At 39.5% G+C, this 25,880-nt stretch overlaps 1 protein-coding gene across 2 annotated transcripts in view; it reads right to left on the reverse strand.

The window, feature by feature from the left end:
• Window positions 1-323: 323 nt before the first annotated feature.
• Window positions 324-25,880, reverse strand: part of LOC126872645 (fez family zinc finger protein 2-like) — a 29,015-nt gene continuing 3,458 nt past the window's right edge. Inside the window, exons 2-6 of one of the 2 annotated variants that reach the window (XM_050632749.1) lie at window positions 25,652-25,709; window positions 23,333-23,431; window positions 17,097-17,749; window positions 16,141-16,417; window positions 324-2,135 (exon numbers count right to left, since the gene is read on the reverse strand). In XM_050632749.1, the coding sequence (XP_050488706.1) occupies window positions 1,879-2,135; window positions 16,141-16,417; window positions 17,097-17,749; window positions 23,333-23,411 (1,266 nt within the window). In that variant the 5' untranslated portion in view covers window positions 23,412-23,431; window positions 25,652-25,709 and the 3' untranslated portion in view covers window positions 324-1,878. The remainder of the gene's footprint in view (window positions 2,136-16,140; window positions 16,418-17,096; window positions 17,750-23,332; window positions 23,432-25,651; window positions 25,710-25,880) is intronic. The other variant, XM_050632748.1, reaches the window with a different exon arrangement.

Below are 25,880 nucleotides of genomic sequence, written 5' to 3' on the forward strand. Positions count from 1 at the left end.
AATGGCGCAACATATGCGCCGATAACGGATAAACTGAACTGTTTAACGCTGACAATTTATCGCGCGTGATGATTGGAAATAATAAATTGTCACGAATTACTTTAAAAAGTTGACTTTTGGAAGAATTGGAAGTCGATCGTCGATAAAACAAAAATGATAGAGAATAGAAAATGAAATTAAGATATCTATCACGTGCCAATTTACCACGTATGATAATCGAGAGGAATATACTTTGGAAAATTATTATAGATACAAAAGATCCTTTTGTAATCTAAATTCAGAATACTAGGGATAGTGAATACAAAATAAAAAAAAAAGCTCGATCAATTTGAAATAAATCTTCTTTTTATTCGAATAACGGTGATATAAATTTTGCGTCAGAGTTGATTCGATGAATTGACTACGGGAAATAGAGTCAGCAAAGAAAGAAAGGGATTGATACGTATCACTGAGAAAGAATTACAAATGGTAACAGCATTTATTGTTAATAATAATAATATTAATAATAATAATGGCAATAATATTAATAGCGAATTCTCTAATTACAATAATTACATAATGATAGGAATGGTACAACAATAAAAACTTCAATAGCGTGAAGAGAGAAAGAATACAATTATTCTTCTTGGCGAGACTGAAAGAGGGATGATTCATACCCCTTCTTTTCCTTTCGATTACGATAAATCGTTTTCAAACGACGCTTCTTTCTTAAATCTCGTTTCTATTTATAATATTTATAGCCTCGATTCGTTTTGTGCTTTTTTCGTTTATTTATACTCGTATTTATATATGTATATATTTATACGCTTAGGCTAGGCGAGATACAATCTATGTGCTATTTACAAGTTCTTTTTTTGGTCACTGTTGCAACTTTGGAGTGGGTGATGCCCTTTCTCGAACGATAGGTGCTGAAGATATGCAAAATACAGTACGCAGCCCGTACTTTCTTACACGTTGTTCACTGTCGACGATCAAACGAGTTTTAATAAATTTACACAGTCGAATAAAATAAATTTCTCGTTACACTCTTTACAATACAGTACTATCATTCTTATACGCTACATTTAAAAATGTTTGCAAGTATCGTAGAATTCGATAAATTGTATTATTGGAAACAAACTCGTTTAATCGTCGGAATAAACGTTGCGTAAATGTCTACGTAATAAGAGAAGTAGAGAGAACGATTATCGATACTTAACGAACGATTTAACACGGAGTGTAGCAACGCTGAAAACAAAAAAATTTCTCGATGAATTTCACCTTTCGTCTTAAATAGAATCCACTAAAAATACCTAACGATTCTATGTGGAAACAGCGGAAACGATTTCACAAAACAACGTAGACGAATCGAGTAAGGTGTGTGTTTCGCTTAAGAAAAAGAATCGTCGAGGATCTAATCCCTTCCTATAATAGTACTTTCTTGCTCGAGCCGCGAGTAATGTGGAATGTACAGCTTTGGTAACAATTATGCGCGTATATCACTTTGCACACTTCGTTCCCAACCTGGAATAACGTATCGGAATGTACGGTTGCATTCCAGTCGGCGAGTCCTAACGCAGCTCTCGTTGAAGCCTCACACTCAATTGCACTCAAAAAAAAGAAAAAAAAAAATAAAATAAAATAAAACGAACGTGTCGTTCATCGAATTATTAAGTAATAAATACACGAGTTCGTTAAATGTACAGTTAATGCACACCCTTCTAGTGTATAAAGTTCTCTTGTAACTTCGACGACGAAGAAAAATGAGATCCGTCGCGTCGAAGACGTTTCGTCGATTGCACCATTTGGAAAGAATTCGATTAACATTCTTCAACCAGCTTCCTCTCAGAGGATAAAAGGTTTATAGTTTCTTTCTTTTGATTATCGTTAGAGAATTATTCACTGCATCATTGGTGGATTGCCGTTTGGTAAAGAGTTTTGACCAGGGATCGATGCGATCGACGGTCGTTGAGACGTGTTCAAATCGGCGTGCTGGGTCTCTCGATGCCTTCTCAGATCGACTTTTCGTTGGAAAGCTCGGCCACAGAGCTCGCAGGCGAACGGTTTGAAGCCCGTGTGCTTCCTCGAATGCGTAATCAGGTTACTGCTTTGGGAAAACGCCTTGCCGCATACCTGGCACTTGTGCGGTTTCTCGCCTGTGACAGAAATATGAAAATGTTAATGAAAAATAGTTTACATAAATGGTAAATTAGTATATTTCCACGTTAATTAGCAGAGAGTTTTCTTTGTTAACCAACCGTCGGTAGTTTCACTGATAACTTACTAATTTATAATTAGAGTAAATTGATAAGTGACAAGTTGTAAGTTATATATTTCTGTCACGCAATTTTGATTTTAAAATTTGAATTTCTAGTTTTATATCGTATGGAATAATCACTTTACGCGTAACTTACATAATTTTTTTATAGAACTTTACCTCTTTTACTATTAAATTTGTTACCTCGCAAATTTATTAATCTTGATAATTTCTAATATTCTAATTATCTACCAGAAAATCCAATTTCTGGAAATAATTTCATGGAGTGAACCTTTGACGCGATTCATGAAAGTATTGAAATATTTACCATAAAAACTTTTGTGTGTATGTATGTTATGATTATCAACTACAAGTTTTCTCTATTCTGTTATAATTTCTTCGTTTTTCCTTCGACGTCTTCTTTAAACCTAATAATGTTCCAATAAAACCGCCGAAAGAAGACATCTTTCACCCTATATCTTATTTCTGCAGTCCGAACAACCAGAAAAGTACTCCACTATAGTCATAAACAAGCCACTGTAAAACCCCTGAATCTCTAGATAAACCTAACCCCACCAAAACTTTATACAAGTAGTGCAAGTCGATCGAAATCTCTCCAACGACAGGCTACGCTATTCACGTTTGCCTGGGCATTCTGGCGGTCAAGAGCGTTAATTCGGAAAGCAGAGGCTGACCCTTTAGTCGAGAGCACCTTGGCGATAGCGCGCGTTCCATCGCCTACAAGTAGTACTAGCGAGGGAACGGAAGGTCGGGAAATACTCCTGGAGAAATTGTGGAGGTGTTCCACTGGGTGAGGGGGGTGGTATCAGGGATGCAGGGCACGCCCGGTCAAGATTTTCTCCCAAGCGAGAATCTCAGCCTCCCCGGCGGCGAGGCAAAGGGAAGAGATCGCAGTAGACATGGTGGGAGGGGGAACGTATAGGGGTACAACCGGGTCTGAAGTTATGGTGGTGGGAGAACGTGCACAGTCGGTGGATGAAACGGGGTAGGGTAGCCGTTCGTTTCTCTCGTGGTAGCCGCGAGATCTGATTGGCGGCCGGGGGCGGCTCCAACCCCCGTGTTACCATGACTACCGGGGATAACCCCGGCGGTGGATCGCGAAAGAACGAGAAAGAGAGATCAAACGGCGGGGGTTGAGAACCGAGAAAGAGCTCGTCCAATGGAAAAAGGCTGGCAAAGAATGACAGAAAGAGAAAGAGGAATGATTTCGTGGAAGGAACGAGACATTCAATCGGATGGTTGAAAAAAAGGCAAGGTAGAAGAAAGGAGGGAAGGTCTGTCGGAGGAAGAATTTCATGAACGGAGACAGAGGATAATACAATTGGAGGGGAAGGTAAGGGTGCAGGATCCGAGCAATGCGAACTATTCTGACGGAGGGCAGCACAGGCTCGTTAATGGACTCCCCTATTCCGGTTGCTACGTCCACTCCTCCGAGTTTGTCCGACAGATACAGGATGCACACACGCAAACGTGCGCACACAGCCTGGAGAGATCACTGTGAGGCGGTGGGTGGATCCATAAACAACTCGTTAGCCGAGCCTTCAATCTCGCCCCGCCGATACGACCGGCCCGTCGATCACCTTTGCGATTATACCTGATCGTTATCTTGATTTCTTTTCGGATAAACTGCGAGGCGTTTTGATTTTTGCCTGCATTCTCACGATACGATATGTTTCGGGTGGGAAACTCACAAGATGGAGAAACAGCTAAGAATTCTTTAGGATTTATCTAGATGTTTTACATTGAAGCAGGAGATTAGGATTGAAGGATATGACGAAAATTAAACATTCGGGACGATGGGGATTCGTTAAACGATTAACGTTCAAATCTATAAGAAGAACAAATTCTTCAGAATTCTTTTAGACACGTAATTTTGCAAAATAAGGGAAGATTGAAGAAAAGGGGTAAAAATAGACAGGGCGGTAGAGATTTGATAAAATAATTAATTAATAACTAAATCTACAAGATGGAGAAATAGGTCATGACTCTCTAAGGTCTGTTCCAATAAAATAAGATAACATTATAAAATTAGGAATAAAAATTACACGCAACCATAATTACATATAAATTTGAAAAAGAAAAATAGTCAAAGCTAGAGAATTTGCCTAACGAGAGAAAACGTCATCAAATAATGGGACTTTGAAATGGAGAAGAACCGCAATGATTCGGATACACTTAAAATCGAGATTCAAGGGAAGGTTCAGGGTTAAGGGTGAGTCGTCAAGGGCGTTTTGGTGGAATTCACCGGAGCCGGCGCTCGATGAAATTCCACGAAGTTCTTCGTGCCCGGATGAAACGGCAGAATGAATAGAATTTTCACGGCGTTAAGTGAGAAGCTGGAAAACCGGAGAGAAATGAAAGTGGAGAACGAAGTCTGAAAGTACCGTTTGGAATTTACGCGGCTGTAAAATCAAAAACTTTTCGTACCGAGGTTGCCTACTTGATATAAATCGGTTCCTCTCAAAGAATCTCACCAATCATTTATATTTATACTTGAAATATAACAGGAGAAAAACCAAACCTAACTTCGTTGCCGGCTAAATACATAGATAAATATACAACATACAAAAAACTACAAAATAATTTAAACTACAAAAATTCTACTCTTTAAGAAATTCTCACGAAAATTCAATCTTCCAAATATTCGTTCAAGCGAATTTAGTTCTCCACGGAAAGCATCGAATGGAAGAATTCCCGGTAGTACGAAAGAGAAAGAGGAACGGGTCAAAAGAGAAAGAAAACGAAAACCTGGAAGCAGGGACGTCTCCGGGAATTTACGTGCTCGTAAAAATCAAGAACCGTCGGAGCTTTTGCACCGAGGTTGCCCTTTTCGTCTTCATCTCCCGGAGAAACCCACCCACCACCATGGCTCCGAAGCTTCGTCTACGACGTGAATGCACACCAATGCATTCTATGTTTCCCCTGGCCATTGCCTTTGGAGCACACCAACGACTACGAATCCGTATGTGGTTTGTCGTAACATCTAGCTCACGAGTGTTGAATACACCGATAGGAAACCATGTTACCGCTAAACAATACAACATGCAAACATTTCTTCATGCAACTACGTGGTTACAGAGAGAGAGAGAGAGAGAGAGAGAGAGAGAGAGAGAGAGACAGCAGTAGAGATTCCGTGCTCTAGATTTTTTAAAAGACACGTCTCGAAACGAGAAAAGAGGAGAAGGGTATGGAAGAAAGTTGAAACTGAGAGCCCCTGAGGTTTAAGACGCCATTACACCCCTGGGCTGTCGGCCGACGCCCCTAAAACTATATTAAACTCCCGGAAATCTTGCGAGGGTCCTCTCTCCTTCGCTAATTCCCTCCCTACTTCTGCGTTCCTTCTGCCTGCCCCTACAGCAGTGCCCACTAGAAACATCATCCCTCGTGATCTTTCAACCCTCTGTTTCGCCCGGAGGAACTCTCGAGAGCGGAAAACCAAGACGGTAGTTTGATCGCTTCCGCCATCGGGACGACCAACTTTTCGATCGTCTCGTTGTTGAATGGACTTGTTTTGACGACGCGTCCATGAAACGGGGATATTTCTTCTTCTTTCTCGAGGTACTCGTCGATAGGATAAATGTGAAGGAGGGAAGTTTTGGGAGATTCGACTAACACATTTTGGAGATTTTGTTTTTTGTGACCAAATATAATAGGAGATGCAAAGGATATTAAAGTGCATAATGGTGTAATAGAGATTTTGTTTCTTGCTATTTTCAGATAGCAAATTAGTTTGATTGTTACTAAAGAGAGTGTAAATTTTTATAAAATCCGAGTAAAGAATTGGAAGCTAGATCGAGACTTGTTTCATTCTTTAAATATCGTAAAGAGTACTTCGTTTAGGATATTTTATATAATTTTACACATTATGCACATCCTGCATAATTTACATTTAAATACCTAATGAGTTAATAAAATAAGATATAAAATAAACGATTATGTATAATACATCATTTCAGAAACTACAGAATATATACTTCCAGTAACGTCGATCAATACTTCACGCAAGAAATCTATTCCTTTTTCGCAACAATACACTAATAATACAAGACTATTATAGTGAACGATAAAAGAATTTAAAACCTTTGTTATGTTAGAAAAATATTCAAATTTTAGTCTACGTTTAAATTATACAGAAGAATTATTTTAAGATGATCTTTAAATTACAGGAGGGAAAATACAATACTAGTCTTTACGTCATATGTTTTGACAAATTTGTCATGTTCATAAAATATTTTAAATATTTGAGAGAAATTATTTCTCACGGCAGAATTATTTTCATGATTCTGCTTAAATTTGAAGAGAAGAAACGAGGCGAGTGGCGCGGAGGAGTGGCCAGAAAAGAGAGACGAAGGTGAACCGGACTCTGGCTGAGGCATTGATTTCCTCTCGTCTTCATCGACCACGTTCCGACCCTCTGGGGGCGTCCCTACCCTCTAACTGAAATCCTCGCGAGAGACGAGAGAAAGAAAATCGAAGGAAAGTACCATATCTCATATTTCATATCGGGGGGCAGCATGGATTTTCTTGCGCGTCTGCAAAGCTTCGCGTAAGCGTTACCCAGCGATGTCAAGCGAATCTTTTCCCAGCTAGAGCTCTGTTTCTGTCACAAGGAACAAGGGAAAAGAATCCAGGTGCTTTCAATCGGAATCCCCGTCCATGTTTTATTTCGATCGAATAATGGGATTTCTCGCGAGAATCTTCGAGATCCCCAAAGGATTCATCGTGGAAAATTATTGTGATAAATCTTGATATTTTATCGAATTATTGAAGAAACTGTGATGATATAGAATGTCAATTATCAAGGTCGGATTTGAGAAAAGTTTATGCCAGAAATAGAAAACGATATTATATAATGAATCATTAAACTTTCCTGGAATTTACTTGTATCTTGGTATAGCTGATCTTAGTTGATCACTGACTGACTGAAGCTAATTGGGTCTGGCTGATCTTCAATTATTCCTAGAACTATCTAGAAACTATCAAAATATCTGAATAACTAAACGACTACTTGAAGGGTTTCTCTCGAGTGCTCGAAGATTCCAAATCTTGTATAACAAAAACAGATTCTAAGGCTATTGACTCGTAATATTAATATTAATCCTGCTACAATGTTTGAATTTTTCTCATTCCAACAAATACAAAAATTTTATTGTTTGAAGTAAAATTTTAATAGAAATGTGACGGAGGAAAAGAGTACCGATCCGCCACAGAAAATTAAATCGAGCAATTATATCACGATCATTTGTTCATATTTATATGAAACAGAAACAATTCTTCTAACGACAGGAAAACTTCATTAGGTAGAAAATGATTCGAGGGCGCAGCGAGATTAATTATTGGAAGATATGAAGTGATAATCCCATACATTATAATCGAAACCAAAATATTTATTCATTATCACCTTGTAGCAAATAATAAATACACGAAGATTATATTAAAAATTCATCATAAATCCATACGCACCCCATTTATTACCTCAAATCATAAAATCACTAACTATAAACTTTCATTTCCATCAACTAACTAAGAAAACCACCCTCAATGTCTGTAAAAGTTCTTATTCTTGAACGATTCTATAGCTTTATCCATCCAGTAGCGTTTAGTCAACGAGTGATAGCAGTCCCATGGGTCAGTCGGATGCAACAACTCGGTTGTATTTACTATTTCACGCGTACATGAGTACTCTATGGCAGACCAGATGAAGTGACCAGCTAAAACGCCAACACGATACGAACGCGTTGTCGACGCAACTACATCAACGAGTACAAGAGTATATGTGTGTTTGCGTTTTACATGCCGCCACGTAACCGTCCATGCTACATCGTTTTCACTTGCTGATACGTATACAGGGTGGTCGCGTTGGTGAGTGGATGCAGGGCCACCAATGACAAGAGCACAGCCCTGGGAATTTGCAGCGGTCAGGCTGCAGCTGGAAATGTTTTGCACGGTACTGATATTCCGGCTTGACGACGAAATGCATGGTAAACACGAAAAAATCGTCGGCCGGCCCGGTTTCTGGGAATGAAAAATATCGTTACTTCAACGACATCGAAAGCGTTTTAATTCTCGAAGATGGATGGATAAAATGTTTCTGGTGCATCGATATTTCCAATGAAAGATGTTGATTAACGAGCTATTGGAAATAATTAAGAAATATTGTAATCACCTTTGGGAGAAGAATTCAAAGATCAAATAATTCGATAGCTCTTGGACATCGAATGAGGATGTGGAAAAATTTCACTTTTTTAGCTATAACACCGTAATAAGTCTCATAAAAATGGAGAATTTCTTTCATTAAAAGATATTTTAATACTTTCATATCTAAACAATTTACCCAACTTGCATTAGTAATATGTAAAGTTTACTAAAATCATCAGCTATGCATATAAATATAAATTTATAATTAATGCGTTTCAAACTCCAAAACCTAGCCTCACGTAAAAAATTATATTCTTTTTTCTCGATTTATTTTTGCATGTAGAATCATCGATCGATCAGTTGTACCACGATTTTGGGTACACCTTGTATATAACATCTTATCAATTAACAATCTCTGCTATTTAGAGAGAGAGAGAGAGAGAGAGAGGGAGAGAGAGAGCGAAGAATACATGTATATCAATTCTACTAAAATAATTTTTGAATCGTTCTAATTTGATAACTAGAAGCTGTAACTTCGTGTTAATCTTTCGACTGACATAAAAGGGAGACGCGAGTAAAATTAATTTGAATAGTGTACGTGTAATAATGGTCCATTATCTTGCACACGTTATAATGCAGATGCGTTTCTGATTGCCAGTACTTGATCGCGATAATTCAAGAAGGGAGAAAGCCGGGTTCGAAGCGAAGCAAGGAAGAAACACGATATCCGAGCTAAGTCTGTTAGCTCCTTGTGCTTTCAGTATACCGCAGGGATCCGCCGTAATAATCCTCTCTCCCGGACGATCACGGAGGATGTATGGCTATTAAATTATTACAGCGTCGATCAACATTAGGAATCGTGACAAATCCGATCTGCGCGCGAAGGCCCTTCGCCGGCCCGCTTTCCGTGTGCGCGCACCTTAATTGACAATTGTGACTCAGACGATTTCCTCTTATCCGCCTATTGAGATTGCTCTGTCAGGGAAACCGCTAATAACAAATCCCTTATCGACTGTAGGCGAATTACGTGTAAGCTTGAATTGTTCCAAGAAATTGAGTCATTTACAATGCATAAAATAAATAGACATGACACTGTTGAAAAAAGAGAAGAAAAAAAATGTTTCGAATGAACAATATTACATATATATGGATAATTCAAATAGGTCTTCATTAGGTAATATATTGCGAGATAAAAATTCTGAGGTGCATTACGAATAGTAAATGTATTTCTCGCTTTATTACAGTGAGCAAGTCCTTTAAAATATTTTAAAGTACTTAAGGTGTCCTAGCAGTTAGAGCTCTAAAGTAAAAATGACGATTACTATTCTTGTTGATAAATTTGATTGACAAAATAACCAGTTATTGTAATTTTGCGAATTTTTACGAGATTAATAACGAGTTCTTTTTTAGCATTACTTTAGAAAAGTAGACAAAAACGATTATTTAAGTATGTAAGACACACTTCTGTAACTGTGTTCTTATTTAGAATTAGAAACTAAAAATGACACAAATGTCGCTTGACCTTATTTCACCAGTATTACTTCTGTAGCGAATACATTTTATTGCTCAAATACTCAAATACTTAAATACAAATTACTGCTCAAGACTTTATGCTAGGGATATATTATTATATCCAAAGAGATTAAAATACAAAAAAGATTTCGATTCTCTATTTGCAGTTAACCTGTATCAAGGGAAGGATAAGATACATATGAATGCGTGAATGCAACGCTGGCATTCTGGGTGCAGTTAATTTCAACTCCCGAGGCTGGGGTTGGTTCGAACTGCCGGTTACGCGGATAGGTGGAGAAGCGAAAAAGGAGGATACAGAGGGATGAGTGGCGAGATATGGCGGGGCAGGTGGAAGGGGCTGACGTGCTTCTGGCATGTCGATATCCCTGGAAATTTAATCATGCCGCTTCACTATGAACACTATGCGCCACTCGCCGCTATATGGATGATGCCTTGGAACCGTGGAACGTTATACCGGCGAATTTGCATGTTTAATGCAGTATCGGTTGCTTATGCCGCCTCACCGGCGTGACATTAAATATAACGCCGCGCAGTCTAACGAACACTAAGGTTCTATCTATTTACACCCCTGTCTAAAGATGGTTCACCCCTTGCAGTCTGAAGCTGGAAAACCATCTTTGGTGACAGATCTTTCATCTTACATTCGTTACGTTCACGTCAATTTTCTTAATATTGAAGAACTAATCATTGTGTAGAGTACAATATTACGAATGAATTGTGAATTTGGATTTTCCAAAACAAAACTTCTTCTTCTACAGTAATTTATACAATAAGAGATTCGACAAGTGACAAATTGTAGATCATAGATTTCCGTCGCGCAACCAATTTTTACAATTTCTTATCTGAAAGATCCAAAAATTCGACAAAGCCCTTTTTTTCTCATTATAAACTTATTTGTTTTATAGTAAAGCTGATTTCTGTTAGACAAAAAACAATCCATTAGGTCTGGCCACTTAAAAGATACTCTCTGGATACAAGAAGGACTAGTTTAAAAAGAATGGAAGGACCAGCGGGAACACGATTCGTATCGCACGTGAACTATTATTTCGTCGACGGAGGGGTACGTGGTCGTCGTTAACGAGCCGTAAAGACAAAGACAGGGCGAAAGATGAGGAAGGTGGAGCGAAAGGCGTGGGGCCAGTGCCGCTCGTGCGGAGCATGTCGCGAAGTTTAAACAGCTTAGAGGGATGTTGCGGCGCCCCCGATGCTTGGGGCGCCAAGTCAGCCGGAAACCTCTAATAGCCCTGTCTCGTCTACATAGGATGGAGAGGAATGAACCTATACAGCAGACTGAGACAGAGTAACACAGCCGGCATACGGTGAACGCGGCCACAAAGGTGGCTGTATAGGTTGCACGGTTGTATCTCGTCGGGTATACGATAACCGCACCCTCGAGGTGAGTTTGAGGGAGACGTTCGGCCAGGTATCCCTACATTAGAGCCGCCGCTAAATTCATAATACGACGGCAAAACGCGTCTGTATCTCTTTCATGTTTATAGAGTTGTCTCGTTTAGTTACCGACCCGTCCCTTTAACCGCAAACTGGAAAACTTCCCACATTCGAGAATTGCTCCTTTATCTGCATTGACCAGGAATTATCGTCTTTTAAATTTATTCTGAAAGATCGTTCTTTTAGACAGAGTTTGTCAACATGTAGGAAAATATTAGGAACTGTGAGTTTTTAATTTAGGAACATCATTTATTTTTGAGCAGCTTGGTGAGAAAATAGTGTAATGGTAGTAACATAAATGCAAGAATATTCCCAACGATAACGAACATTCCTAACTATTTGAAAAATTTTTGTACAAATTTACAGGTCTTTGTGAATATGTGCAGCGATTGACATGTTGTAAGCTATATAGTATTCAAATTGGAGTAAAGCAAGAAAAAGTGCACTGTTGTAAATTTATAAACCTATTCCTAAGTCCTATTTCTACTGCAGTTCTAATATTAGCAGAATGGATGCTGAATCTTAATCCTCGTCGTTTGCCAGATAAAATACTGTTTTCTTATATTTGCGACATGTTGCACCGAATATCGAGGAACGGTTCGATCGAAATCGACTCCTGAGTTGATCGAGATAAAACGCTGGAACGTAGTACGAACGTCCAAGGAAATCGGGAACGAGGAAATCGATAACGATTTACGACGAGCGTGATTGAACCCCTAAAAACGAGAGCCACCGCTTTGCAACTAAAGTGCACAGCATCTCAGGGAACGTAAACATCGAACTTATATATAGGATAGTCTATGTGATGGGATCGAAAATTGTATAGACTGTATGGTAGCCCTCGCCAATCTTCATCCCTATGTCGACTTCGCACCGTCGGTGGACAGGTTGTGTTTATTGTGAAAACACCGAGGTCACTGTTGCAAGTTCGATCGTAGTGGCAAGCATGTGTATTTAAGCGCGCATGCACCCTGCAACTTGATGGTCCTGATGCTAGGAAGACACGCATTTTGATCGATAATATTTTCCTGTAATCAGAAGCCCTGCTCGCAAGCTACACGTTCATGTAACTGATCGTACGAGCTACTGAAGTTCCTCCGAAGCGTGTTTCTCAATGTAAGGGAGCTTGCAACCAATTTAAGTTCTCTGATGCTCTCTGTTAGAATTCGTGGCATATTACGAAGCTACAACTTGAAATACCATACAAGCGTACATTAGAAAAACGAAATTTTTAGCATTTATAATTGTCAAGACTTGTAAATCTGTTTGGTTCTTCGAAACATCTTTCAATTATTTAACATTTTGATTTATGAATCTGTTAAAGAATGTAAGAACTGACAAAAAGACACTGTCATTATTTCAGTGTTTATATCTAAAAGCATATAATCCCTATGTTTCTTTAACAAATAATATAAACATATTGATTCCATAAAGAAGATAGTATTGCTGATTCTCGTCAAACTACTATTGCTTTAGACAGTTAATTTGATGGAATTTCTATATTGTTACCAAAAATCCATCAGAACATTCAGACACTTCTAAACGATATGATACGCTAAAGAAATAAAACCTATAAGACAATATCATCACCTACCGTTATCAAATTGGGGAATCGAGTAGATTCTTCATCCTATCACCGGCTAACGAAACTTATCAACGAGTCTCTTAGTTTCCCCAAATCATCAGGTCGGTCCACGCTACTCGAACGCTCACATTGGCGCGAGCTACAAAGAGAAATATTTTCCTGGGGCCACGAAGGATCATCAGAAATAGATAAGTTGAATGTTTTCTCATCGGAAGCGGTAGTGTGTGTGGCCACTTGTCGGTCTGTCACCGGTTCGTCCGTACCATTCAAGCGACTCGTCAACCCCTTTTGCAGCCACCCCGGGACCCCGCGCACTTGACTGGTAGGCCAGAACGCAGCCGAAAAGGCGCAGCTAACAGCGAAGGTAACGCGGAGTAACGCGCGCTCGACCCCTCGCTAGCTATTCCGGCTGCTGGCTCGCGCACGAACAATATTTGCAGAGCTCTTATTCCCGCACTTCCCAGCCCTGTAAGCGCCGTTTCAGCCCCCTCGCCTCGCTGTACGCGGCTCCACCAAGCCTCCGCGTTTCTCTCGCCGCCCCTCGTGTGCACCAGCAACCACCTACCTACCTACCTACCTAATAATGATTTTACGTTACGCCATGCCGGTCCCCTGGGAATCCGACGGTGCCGCACCCTTATTGCACATGGCCCGTGCTCACGACGAACGGAATACGGAGGGGGACAAGGGGCTACTGGAAAGAGAGGACTGATTATCATTAGCAGCGGAGTCCCAGAACACCCTCGGTTTACTGCTTGACGCACGTACGCACGCCACCTCGAGGTCATGCCAGTGAGGGATTTCGTTTTACGGATTGAATAGTAGATTGGGAGTAGGATATGGACGACGTTCTAAGATTTTAATCGAACTAGTTAATAGTGGAATTGTTGGTTTTGTAAAGTGTAAGAAGAGAATTTAACTCCTGATGATCGTACTTGGCACAGATATGGATAGTGGTCGGAGTTAATTATCAAGAACATTGATAACTCAATGGGGGGGGGGGGGGGATGTTCAAAAAGCTACAATGAAATTTATTATCACTTAACTTTCGATTTCGTAGTGCACGTCTTTCGCTATTTTTTCCTCCTTTTATTTTGGAGTATTTCTATTTGGAGTATTATTTTGGAGTTTTATTAATATTCACATTGTTAGTATGATAAACTATGAGAATTGTTCTCTGTTTCAGTGGATGAAAGTATATATACCACTCTTAAAAGCTAAAAATTAATTGACGACTGTAGAATAATTTTATATTGGAAGCAAAAGGAGATATGTTATAATTTTGGAATAATTTTAGAATAATCTTATATTGGCAAATCTCTCGAGAAAGATACGATGATGAAACAAATGTAGGGAAAAGAGGGAAACGTAGACGGTAAAGAAAATTGCGTCGACCAGCAGCTCTTTCGACCTCCCTTGAATTTTTCATCCCTTTGAATAATGAATTAAATGTTCCGTGGCGACCCTCGAGGATGTAGTGCGTGAAGGTGACCAGCGCGTAGACAACGGTCCCATAGGTTGTTAGAAACCAACAGGAAGTGACCATCGCTTTGTATCCTCTTTCGACGAGTCCTTCTTCGGTTGTTTCACCGAACGAGGGTGAATGAGAGGGAGGCGAACGACAGTTAGAGCGACAAGGTGGCGGAGAAGGAGGAGCGTGGGGGAGGACAAGGTGATAATTTGATAAGACATTGGGAGAGTTGCCATGGAGACGATACAAAACCCAGGCTCCCGACTGGAACACTCCTTCGTCTGTTCCTCTAGCTTCCTTCCACCCTTGGAAGAACCTACTGCTCCTGAAGGAGCATCGCTCCATCAGCCGTGAGACACCTAAGTGCCAAGTGTCCCAACACCATCGCCCACTCACCTACGACCACCTAAGGGATGCTCCCTTGCATGGACTGGTCTTCAACTTTCGACAGAGATGCGAACTGTCGATTGCAAATACGGAAAGGGAAGAGGGTAAACGTTTTCTCTGACACGCCGTTAAGAGACCTCGATATGTAAAACTTTTCGATTGATCTTGGATGACTGTGTTTGACGAAGTCTTTGAAAATTTATATGCTTTAAGAACCAAGAGATAGAGATTACACGAAGGGGGTTCTGTATATAAAAATATCCAATTGCTATCAAAAGACTATGTTTGAGCAACAATGTTGTCGAAACGTTTTATTATATATTTTACGTGATAGAAATCTAGACTAAACGAAGAATGATACGAAGTTTCTGCATGTAAAATATTTCTCTTTTGGTTTTGAATAACCACGTTCGACGAGGTTTCCAAAACTCTTTATGTTTTAAGAATCGGGATTTAGAAATTTTAATTAATCGAAGAACTTAAGGAGGTTTCTCGCAAAGCAAAATTTTTAGTTAATTAAAAATTTTGATTAAACGAAAAATTCTTTAAGAGAACAAAATAAAAGTTTACATCCAGGATGGTTGTTTCTGGAGAATAGAATGTTCGTGTTTCCCACGAAAAATTTTCGTCATAGAAAAATTTCATCCAAAGATTGGGGGTCTAGTGTGTCAGGCCAGATCATGAGAGCAAAGAGAAAGACAGAATGATGGGCACCCCGAAAGACATTACGATTATTACTGAGTGAAGCTCGCAATGAGGGGCTAGCCACCCCTAAAACTGCATTGGCCACATGTGCCACGATCCGACTGGATCCTCTTGCTTACGACAAGACTCTGTCCAGACGGTTAACTACATTATTTATCGTACCAACTTGCTCTGCTAATTGATCCCCGGCATCCCATTTGCGATCAACCGAAACAAAGAATTCCATGTGTACGATTGTAGATATTAAAAGTGAACGCACACGATTTCGCATGGCTCCAATAAAATAATATAAATATTTTCAGAATTCTACAGAGATCTTTATATCGAAGATTCATAAATTAATCGCATTAGTGTATAGTTTGTAAAATTTGTTTAAAAAAATGTAAATCTTCTATATTTTTTACTAAATAGATTAAATAAGTAAAATTTTGATGTCTTTGTTTTGGGTGCATTTAATTCCTGATCTTAATTCGGATATTTTATAACATTTGTTGTAATAATATAAAGCTTCTGGTTTTTTAACTAGCGTCGAATTGGTAAAACTTTATATTATATTTAAGGATTTGCTGAATTTCTAATTTTAATTGAAAGCACTTATTTTAAGGAATCACTCACCGGTATGAATGTAGGTGTGCTTCTTCATGTCGCTCTTCTGATGGAATCTCTTCCCACAGAACTGACAAGGGTACGGTCTCGTGTCCGAGTGGATTAAAAGATGAGTACTTAAAGTACTGGAACGCTTAAATGCTTTGCCGCACTGCTTACACTCGAACACCTTCTCCGCGGAATGCACGGCTCTGTGTTGAGTAAGGCTGATTTCATGGCCGAACGTTTTATTGCAGAGCTCGCAGGCAAAGGGTCTCTTCCCATTGTGCGACCTCCTTGCATGCACCTATAAAAAATGCGTTCTTCGTAAGAATTTTTTAAAAAGACATTTTAAGTTGTTATATCTTCACTGGATACATATACCTCATACAAAGCATATTTGTGTACAAGATATTCATGAAATATATTTTTACAAAATATTAATCAAACAAAATGCTAAGTTGTATAATGAAGTAACCATTGCTAAGAAATAAGCTATTTGGAACCCATATTGACTAATTCCAAGAATTGAGGAGTAGAGATAATCGTTAATGTTATAAACATTATTTCTATATGACAAATAAATTTACAGAAGTGAAAATTAATTATGAAATCTGGCTAATGAAACAAAGAAATTTTTCAGAAATGCATTTTAATATCTCCATTCAATAATATTTAGATAGTATTTTTGTTTACTTTAGAATTTAATATTATTTATACCAATTTATTGTAAATGAACTTATAGAACTAAAAATTAATTGTATACCAAACTAATGAAATGGAAAAATATGCACAAAATAAATTTCCACGGAATTAGTCAATTTCTTTTCCAACAGATCCAAATATCGTATTTACGATAATAGTCTCTTCTAAAACAATCATGCAAATTCAATTCTTGAAACCAGCAATTCGTCCTTCCGCGACTTTATTCGATACATCAAGAAATTGCTATCACCCGGAAGCTCTTCTCATCCGATTAAACCCACCTCAAGTCCGTGAGGCGTGCTGAACATCTTGTCGCACTTGACACAGCTGTAGACGTCTCCGAGCGGATGATGATGGAGCCCATGCGCGGTGTGGGTCGAGTGCAGGCCAGGGTGACCTGGATGAACGCCACGTAGCAATGGATGCAAGTGCGGAGGTAACAAATGATGAGGCAGCAGTTGAGGATGCAGGTACGAAAGGGGATGATGAGGATGAGGTGGTAACAGTCCACCTTGAAGATGAAGAGGTGGATAGAGAATGGAGGATCCTGGTGGAGGAGGATGTGCACCGATCGACGTTGTGTCTCTGTGCGGTGATGCGTTTTGAAGATGGGCAGAGGGTGGATCCGGCCTGAGAAGAGCGGAAACGCTGAAAGTGTCACCGGATTTCTTTGGTGGATTCGAGGTGGGCGATATCGCGACGCTGGTTGGAGAAGGTGTCGTGGATGAGCGTGGAGGACTCGACATGGCATCGCGATCGTCTTCGTCGCCGACTTCTTCGACGTCTACGTCGACTTCCTCCTCTTCGACATCCACGTCCACCTCGGCATCTCGACGATCCGACGGAGGAGAGTCTGGACAGGGAGAATGAGATGGAGACGGACTTCTTGTTGCTGGGGAACCCACCAGACGGCCCACTCCGAAAGACAATCGTTCTGAAATGAAAATGCAGCGGCACATGAGTTAGAGAACAATTCAAATCATGTTGCTGTTTTGCCTCGGAGTATCAAGATCGTTAGGATACACGTAATGTAAGAATAAATAAACTCCGAGCAGAACAATGTCGCCACTACGTGCAACTGTCGAACAAAGTCGAATTTGAATTTTCCGACTCTCCCCCGATCAGTATAAATAAGCGGACGTGATCGCAAGGAAATGAATTACAGTCAGTTGTCGATCAGTTATCAACCAGTTATCAACGAATTATCAGCGATCCTATTTTACGACTTATACACTGTCTTAGCGAATACGTTTGTACTAGCGTCTCTCGACATTATTTATATTTATTAATTTATTTAATTCTTTTAAATATATTCACCGGTTCCGACAACGAGCAATCTCGTTCATTAAACCTCACCGACCAACCATCCTCTACACATAAACCTTTACAAAAACATTGCCTCCTGTTTTAGGTAAAATATTTATTTATAGTCCGAAGAATAAAATATCGATGAAAAGGTCGGTAAATTATGTACTGTGTACTGTGGACTGATTGGTCGTAGTGTAATAGATTTTTCTTATATAATTCTGAAGATGAAGCACAAGGATTTTTATTACTGGAGGAAACTTTCATGTTTCAAATCAAATAACAATTAATACAGGATAAAAACCGCGAGACATAATTTATTTTACGACTAGAATATAATATAAATGTATTTATATAAATCTGAATGTAGAACGTGTAAATCTGTACTAAAAGTGTAACAATAAGGTCTTTATGAGCATCAAAAATGAGGTGACATGTTTCCAACACTACACAGTAGTTAGATAATACAGAAGAATCAGAGGACGGAAAAATTCGGTTGCTCCGGAAGAAGGAGTAAAACAGAATAAGATTTGAGTCACGTTCCAGGTCCTTTTTCCTTTACTAACCGTACGCTACAAGGAGTGGACGGTTAACGAGGCATCACGAAGGAAAATCGAAGCTTCAATTCGTTAGCTAACATCGAATCTTATCTGATCGAACCTCGATACTAGATTAGAAAATTCTGAAAATTAATCACAAGTGAACCAAAATCCAGCAAATACGTTGACATTCATAATCACACTTCAGATAGATTATCGCCACATACGTGAGTATTTAAATCAGAACAATAGCAACAACGGTACGAGCGATCATCAAGGCGATAATCAGCGGAATGTATTGATAGGTTTAACGCCGAATACGCGTCTGGTATTTCTAATAATCGAGAACGGACTCTTCAGGCAGTGATTTACGACCTTCATCGGTCAGAAGATCCATTGCCGTTTCTCTATCACGAAGAATGAGGGCGTTCTGTGTTTCCACCCTTCCAATGGGGAACAATATCAATCCAGCTCTTCTAGGATGCACGGTGTACACCCAGTATATTATATTTATAATCCGCGCGCGTGACACGCGGTCACGTGCCTGGGTATATAATGCACCGGTCTCGGTTAATCGCATTTAAAGCTCTCCACCATTCTCGTTCTGCAAGGGCCGATTATTATCGTGTCTCCGGGTGGCGTTGCAATCGAATCAAAATACGTCAGGAGTCTCGGTAGAGTAGCCTAATGTAATGAGAAACGCCTGCGAGTCTGCCGAGGACTTCGTGGAAAAAAAAGAAAAAATTGCACGATCCTGCGGGAGAAGTTAAAATAGGGGATGATTCGATTAGGGATGAGTACACGTGAACAAACCTTTGGGATGAATCTAAGATACGAAGACAACAGGAGAAAAATATGACAAGTACAGCTTTGTTAATTTTCTGATTTCAATGTCGCTTTATGATTAAAGAAGAGTATTTTAATATGGAAGCTGAAAATGAATACAAACTATGATAAACTTTGTAAAATTCAAACATACAACTATCAAGGTGAGGAGCAACGTTTTAATATCTTTAATGCTTTAATATTATAACAATAAATATTTTATATTTAGATTATAAAGAGGTCGGAACAATAGATGATCAGCTCCAAAACCAATTAAAAAGACAAATTTAGTAAAATGTATAACAACGAATTAAATTTATTATTAATCTTTCGTAAAAGATAAAGAAATATGGTTGGTCATGTTCTTCTCCTGAACTGCTCATATGAAAAGACGAAAATCTACTCGATTATATTTCGCTTATTCATCGTATTCGATAAGAGACAGATAAATAAATCAATTTAGATTACTTAATACTGTTTTATCAATAACAGAAGTTGCAATTGTCGCAAATATCGGATTAAGCTATTATTAAATGCTTGAAATGATAGACGAGTGTAATTGAATCGATGAGTTGAGGAACATTCCAGAACAGATACAAGCCTAATAAACCCGTTTTAAGAAATTTAAAGAAATAGCTTTAATTTTCGTGTGTCAACGGCATTATTGATGTTATAATTCGTTTTTAATTTGCATCTGATTACGTTAATCCAGGTGAACGTTTATATGTATGCCCGATTATGGTTACAAATTGCTAATTTTCAATTTTATATATTTTTTTTTCAACTATAGATTCTATCGATAATTCTGATTTGATCGAATACGGAATTAACACGAGGACAAACTAAATAAACGGAACCTTTATGACCTCAGAACACAGTCTATAAAATCTCTCATAAAACCCTAAGTATCTGAACGGGATATGGTCGAAAAAGTCGAATGAAACTGAGAGCAGCCGAAGAAGGCGAGAGTGGCAATAATCGACGCGGAGCAAAGGGTAGAAGACGAGTCTGGGGCAAAAGCGAAAAGAAAAAGGTAGAGGAAGTCCGGACAGATGGTGACTCGGGGCAAGATAGGAAGAACTGCTTACGCAAATGCCACGTCTGGCTCTGCTGGAATGCGGTAAAAACCGACGGTGCAAGCCGGCGAGAAAAACCGTCACCATCGTGGCAACCGTCCGGCAGATGGGTTACTTTGGTCCGGGTTCGGCAGTGCTTGCATACGCTTGCACGCCTCAACACGCGTATTTACGTGAACGTACATATACATCTGGTAGCTCATGGAGGATTCGCTTCACGTTTCCGCCAGCTACGTTTCTATTCGAGAGCGCGACGCGCGCGCGAGCCGAAGCAAAAAATTCTAGAAACGCATCCAACGAAGTTATTCTTTTACGAGAACGCCTCTGATCGAAATTTTATAACGCACTGGAATAGAGAAATGGGGAAACTGGAAGAAGTAACTGTTGAAATTTTGATTCTCGTTTCTTGATTCAAAGGAGATAGGACACGAAATCGATAGATAGTTTTGTGATATGTAATTTTCTTCAAATAATTCTTAATATATTCACGAAATCATCTACGCGTCTTTTAATATAAATTGAAAGGTTCGTAACAAAAATGATCCTTGTTGTTGTTTGCCTCTTTCAAAGCAAGCATAAGGATACTGTAGCATCCTCAGATTTTCTTCAATACATCTGAACGTTTTTTAACGAAACGAAATTGTAACTAATTTTTTATTAACAAAATACTATTGTCACAACTGTGTCTGCATTTATATCGCAGAACAACTGTATTTTGTTAAATTATAAATCGTTATGTTTAAATATAAGTTATTTTGGAGTGATTGACAGGCAAATCATGATTGTTATAATTTTACGAATATTACTCCAAGGAATTCAATCGTTTGGTCGCACTAGCCGTCGTCACGATTTGTCTGGAAGTTGCAAGATAATTTACAGAGACGCAACAATGGATCCGCAAGTAGCATCAAGAAGGAGGCTCGTGACAAGGGATGACAATGATGGCGATGCCAAAGATGCTTGTGGACGTGGATTAATAAAGGAAGGCCAAGCCGGGGGAACAATTAGATCGAGTTAACGGCCAACTTTAATCTTCTGTCGTCCGTCAGTCGTTTACTGCGTAGCGATCTGCCGCTATTAAAGCCGTTACACACTTCACCGTTTTCAAACCCCTTCCGTCCTGCCTACCAACGTATCGAAAGAAACTACGACTTTTGTATGGCAAAGACCGCCATCAATGAACCCAAGTGACAGGAAGATGTGGGTTTTCAAAAATGATTCTTTCATCCTCGTGTCACTACCTATTTAAATCTAATCCTTGGCTGCCTTTCAGTAGCAAGATCTGAAATATCATACGAAACACGAGGAAGAAAAGAAAGAACATCGTGAGGGTATCTGGACATCGATTAAAATCTCTGACTACGAGATGAAAGACGCAATAAAGAATAGTTCAGATTGTAAGAAATAAATCATCGAAGCTGCTCGATCACCATATTAACGATGCATTATACTCGTCTACGATACGATTTTCAACACGGTGTACTGATCTCAACGATTAATCAAACCTGTCTCCTGCTTGATTAGTATGAATTTGTAATTAAAGACACGTTTATCCGTAAAAGCCTGATTCTGACTGTCTTATCTACTTCGAACGTGTCCAGGTGGACAAACAATTCGAGCGTACGATACGACCGTAAATGTTTAAAATATTATAAAATAATATTTCAATGAATTGCTTAATTCTCACCCTATGAGTCTTCTTTTACGAGTTTCTTATAAATTACTGAACAGACGTCTTCGTTTTAAAGAAGCAAGGAAGTCTCGCAGCTGAATGACTTAGTCGATCATTCTGAAGATTATCTAGGTGGACGCAACGTAATGAATGGCCACGTGCACCAAGGAGTCGGAAGAGAGGATGAGCTATATGCACGAGCGTTTAACATGACAAGATGTTACTAATTCAGGGTAGGTAGAACTGAGATGCCGACCGATGTACGAGTACAAAGGGGCCGACGGCCCGAATCCCTGTACTGCGCCTCTAATCTGCTCCAATTGGGACGGCAGGAGTTAGAAGGGCCGATGTCCCTCCGCGGTATGACGCGTGCTACCATTTATCCCAATCATCGGACGACCGGTCGTTCTTAACGATCGACAAATAAAAACTACTACTCGTCATCCGGGCTGAGGAGGAAGCTGAACGGGGCAACAAGCCGCCCATCTACACCTTCTTCGGAGCTGGCTCTTTGACGTATTAAAACACCATTAAACCGAACGAATTTGTAATTTCCTGATCAAAATGGACGCCCACTGTTTTTTTATATGGATAACACAGTAAAACCCTCCATTAAGTGTTTTCTTCATAATTTCAACTCACATATCGCAATGAAATTTTTACAGTACTCACAGAATATTATTAAACACTACACCACGGAATGTTAAATAAATTTGACATTTTTACTTCTTTTCGAAAAGCAATCTATTGTTTATATACGCATAGGAAATATTTGTACATTTACAGTTAAATTATGTAAAAATGTAATAAATAAATGTTTAAATTTAACGTTTGAGATAATTAAAATGTATCGTTGGATAATTCTATTAATTCTAAAATTAATCACTAAATTAATTTCGATATTGTGACACGGGTCGCCTATATTGGGATTTGCGAAATCAGGAAGCTTTAAACTTATCTCTTATCTGATATTGTAGCGATATGTGTTAATTATCCGAAAATTGGCTAGACAACATTCATATCTTTTAATCCTACGTAAAGTAAATTAACGTAAGATCTGTTCCAATTACCCTCGAAACTATCAATGAGATTGCACGTACCTGAATGACTTTTGGGCAAAGGGGGTAGGTTCGTGACCTCGGTAGCATTTCCGAAAGGAGCCCACAGTCTGGGGAACATTAAACGAACGTTGCATCCTCCTGAAAGCAGAAAAAGACCGCCGTGAAATATGCTGCCACTAGAGATATGGAGTTCGACTCAATGTTACGTGAAATCCTGGTGAGAATACGTAGGAGAACCAGAGGAGGAAAAGAAAGGATGGAGCATATTTCTGAATCGTTCATGCATCATTATTCGCGTCGCCGGAGCAGCCGCTAACGGTGAACCGACGTCTTCAGCTCTGACAAATTTGGTATTCCCTGGCCGTACGAAAGATCAACCCCTCGACAAGAGCGTCTTTATTAGAAAGGAGGGAGACCCTTCTCTATTTATCAACCTTGCCCTGGCCATTATTCGCTCTCTTTTCTCCGTGGCTGCATTCCTATCCACGAACGTCCACCATTCATTTCCCCCGGTCTTTTTGATCGACAAACCGGTAGCGTACTGGAATTCGAACTTTGCACCGCCGATTGCAATCTTACGTTATCGACTATATACTAGATCGAATCAAAGTACGCGACGATCTACAATTTTCTTTCACGTGTAGCAAATTATAAGTAGATCTCCTCAATCATCCACCAGAAAGAAAGAAATTCGACAATTAGCTTCGAGATAATCCTGGAAATTCAGCCGAGTTGTTATATTTAATGCCAACAGGTAATCAGCCAACTTATCAAAATTGGATTTTGCTATTGCGTGCTTCTTGGAATAAAACTGCGTGCTTCTTGGAATAAAACTGCGCTTTCTTGGCCGGCTAACGGTCTGAAATCGACCGTCGATACACGGTATGCACGTATCAAGAGAAAAGAAAAAAAAAAATGAAAGAGAAGGAAAAGCAGCAAGAAAGAAGGAATGAAATCCGTAATCCGGGCAATATAGTACAGGTCGGGATAATCTCAGATAGCGGTGAAAGATTAGCACGCCACGCCGCAAAGGCTATCTCATTCTCGCAGGATTATCAGAAATAAATCATATTTTCCTATAAAGCGGGCACACCACGCAGTCGAGATAAGATGACCAGGCGGTTAGAAGTGTATAAACCAACATCGATACTGTATGTGTACACACTGCGCAGGTAATGCGTGTTTGTTGCCCGTGAGCATCGGCGATATCGTTTGCGTTTGTTCGTGCGACGCTTATCCTGCGTGTTGCCTCTTTCGACCTATCGTTCGCTCGTAAATCTACAAACGGTAAATCCTATAGCGTGATTTCCGAAGGAAAATCTTGGGGACGGTTTGCGGGGACCCACCTGCGTACGGTACTCGCGCTGAACCAGCTTAGGGGCCGCGGGATGGATTTTTGTTTGAACAAGCTGCAATCGATACCTTCTGACTCTTAGATCTCCTGTTTCTAAAAAAACAAGCTGTTCGACGATTCACTTGGTAAATCTTACAGAACTGCCCTATCTTTGGATTGTCTAACTGTTGTTTTATTATCAGCAACATTTGTGTATACTAAGATCACTTTAATATCGATTTTGGTTTAATAATATTTAGTTGTAATGTCTTTGAAATAACAATTTACTTTCTAATCGACTTGGTAAATTTTAGAGGTAATCCAGCCTTAGATTATCTGCCTGTTTTTCAGTTGTGAGAAACATGTAAATATAGTAGGATTAGGCCTGCCTTTATTTGTTCAAAAGGATAATAGATTTTAAATGTCCCATTCTTGAGGAAACAATTTACTTGTTAATCTAGAAATTATTCTACCTGTTTCTCAACTATGCAAACAAATTTCACTTGAATAAGATAGTTACAGTCCAACAACAAAAGAAAGCTACCTACATTCATCCGAAGCCAAAAACAGATCATTCAGTGTATTGTTCGCGTATTTATTATTAAAGTTAAACTGATTCTCTGCCTATAATTACCTATATAGTTAAGCTACCGACAATTCGTCGCTCATATAGTAGGAAGTTACGATCAGATATATACAAATAAATTCAATCCACAAGAGTTTATTTAATCAGACAATAATTACATTGGAATAAAGCCGATTTAATAAACAAGAACGATAACCGAATGAATCGAAGTGTCTCAATCTTCGTCACCACCCCCTTAAAGCTTATCCTGTAAATGAGACACCAAGCATGCTACCCTTAAGGAGAGGAAGCTCTCTCCTGCCCATCACCTGGCAATTATCGCATAAACCGTTTAAGCCAATTCCTACACGCTACCAGCTTGATATTATTGCGTTAGCTGTTAGCCTGATTAGCAGTATTAGTAAAGGTAGTCGTCTAATGCCTGTTCATCCCCTCTCACCTGTTGAACGACTGTTCTTGCGTGCCCTTTACGCACCTGCACGCGCCCACGCACGCACCTACACATAGAAACAACTATTCGTACATGATAGTAGAGAGATAGACATTGGAGCGTGCGCGTGTACGTGCATTTCGCCACGGAGAATCAGTGGTGCAGAGTCGAGTCCCGATCCATGTACGCACCGGGCAAACGTGCGTACACGTACACGCGTGCACACGCGCGGAGAGCC

Source organism: Bombus huntii, chromosome 13 (genome assembly GCF_024542735.1).
Source record: "Bombus huntii isolate Logan2020A chromosome 13, iyBomHunt1.1, whole genome shotgun sequence".
NCBI lineage: Eukaryota > Metazoa > Arthropoda > Insecta > Hymenoptera > Apidae > Bombus > Bombus huntii.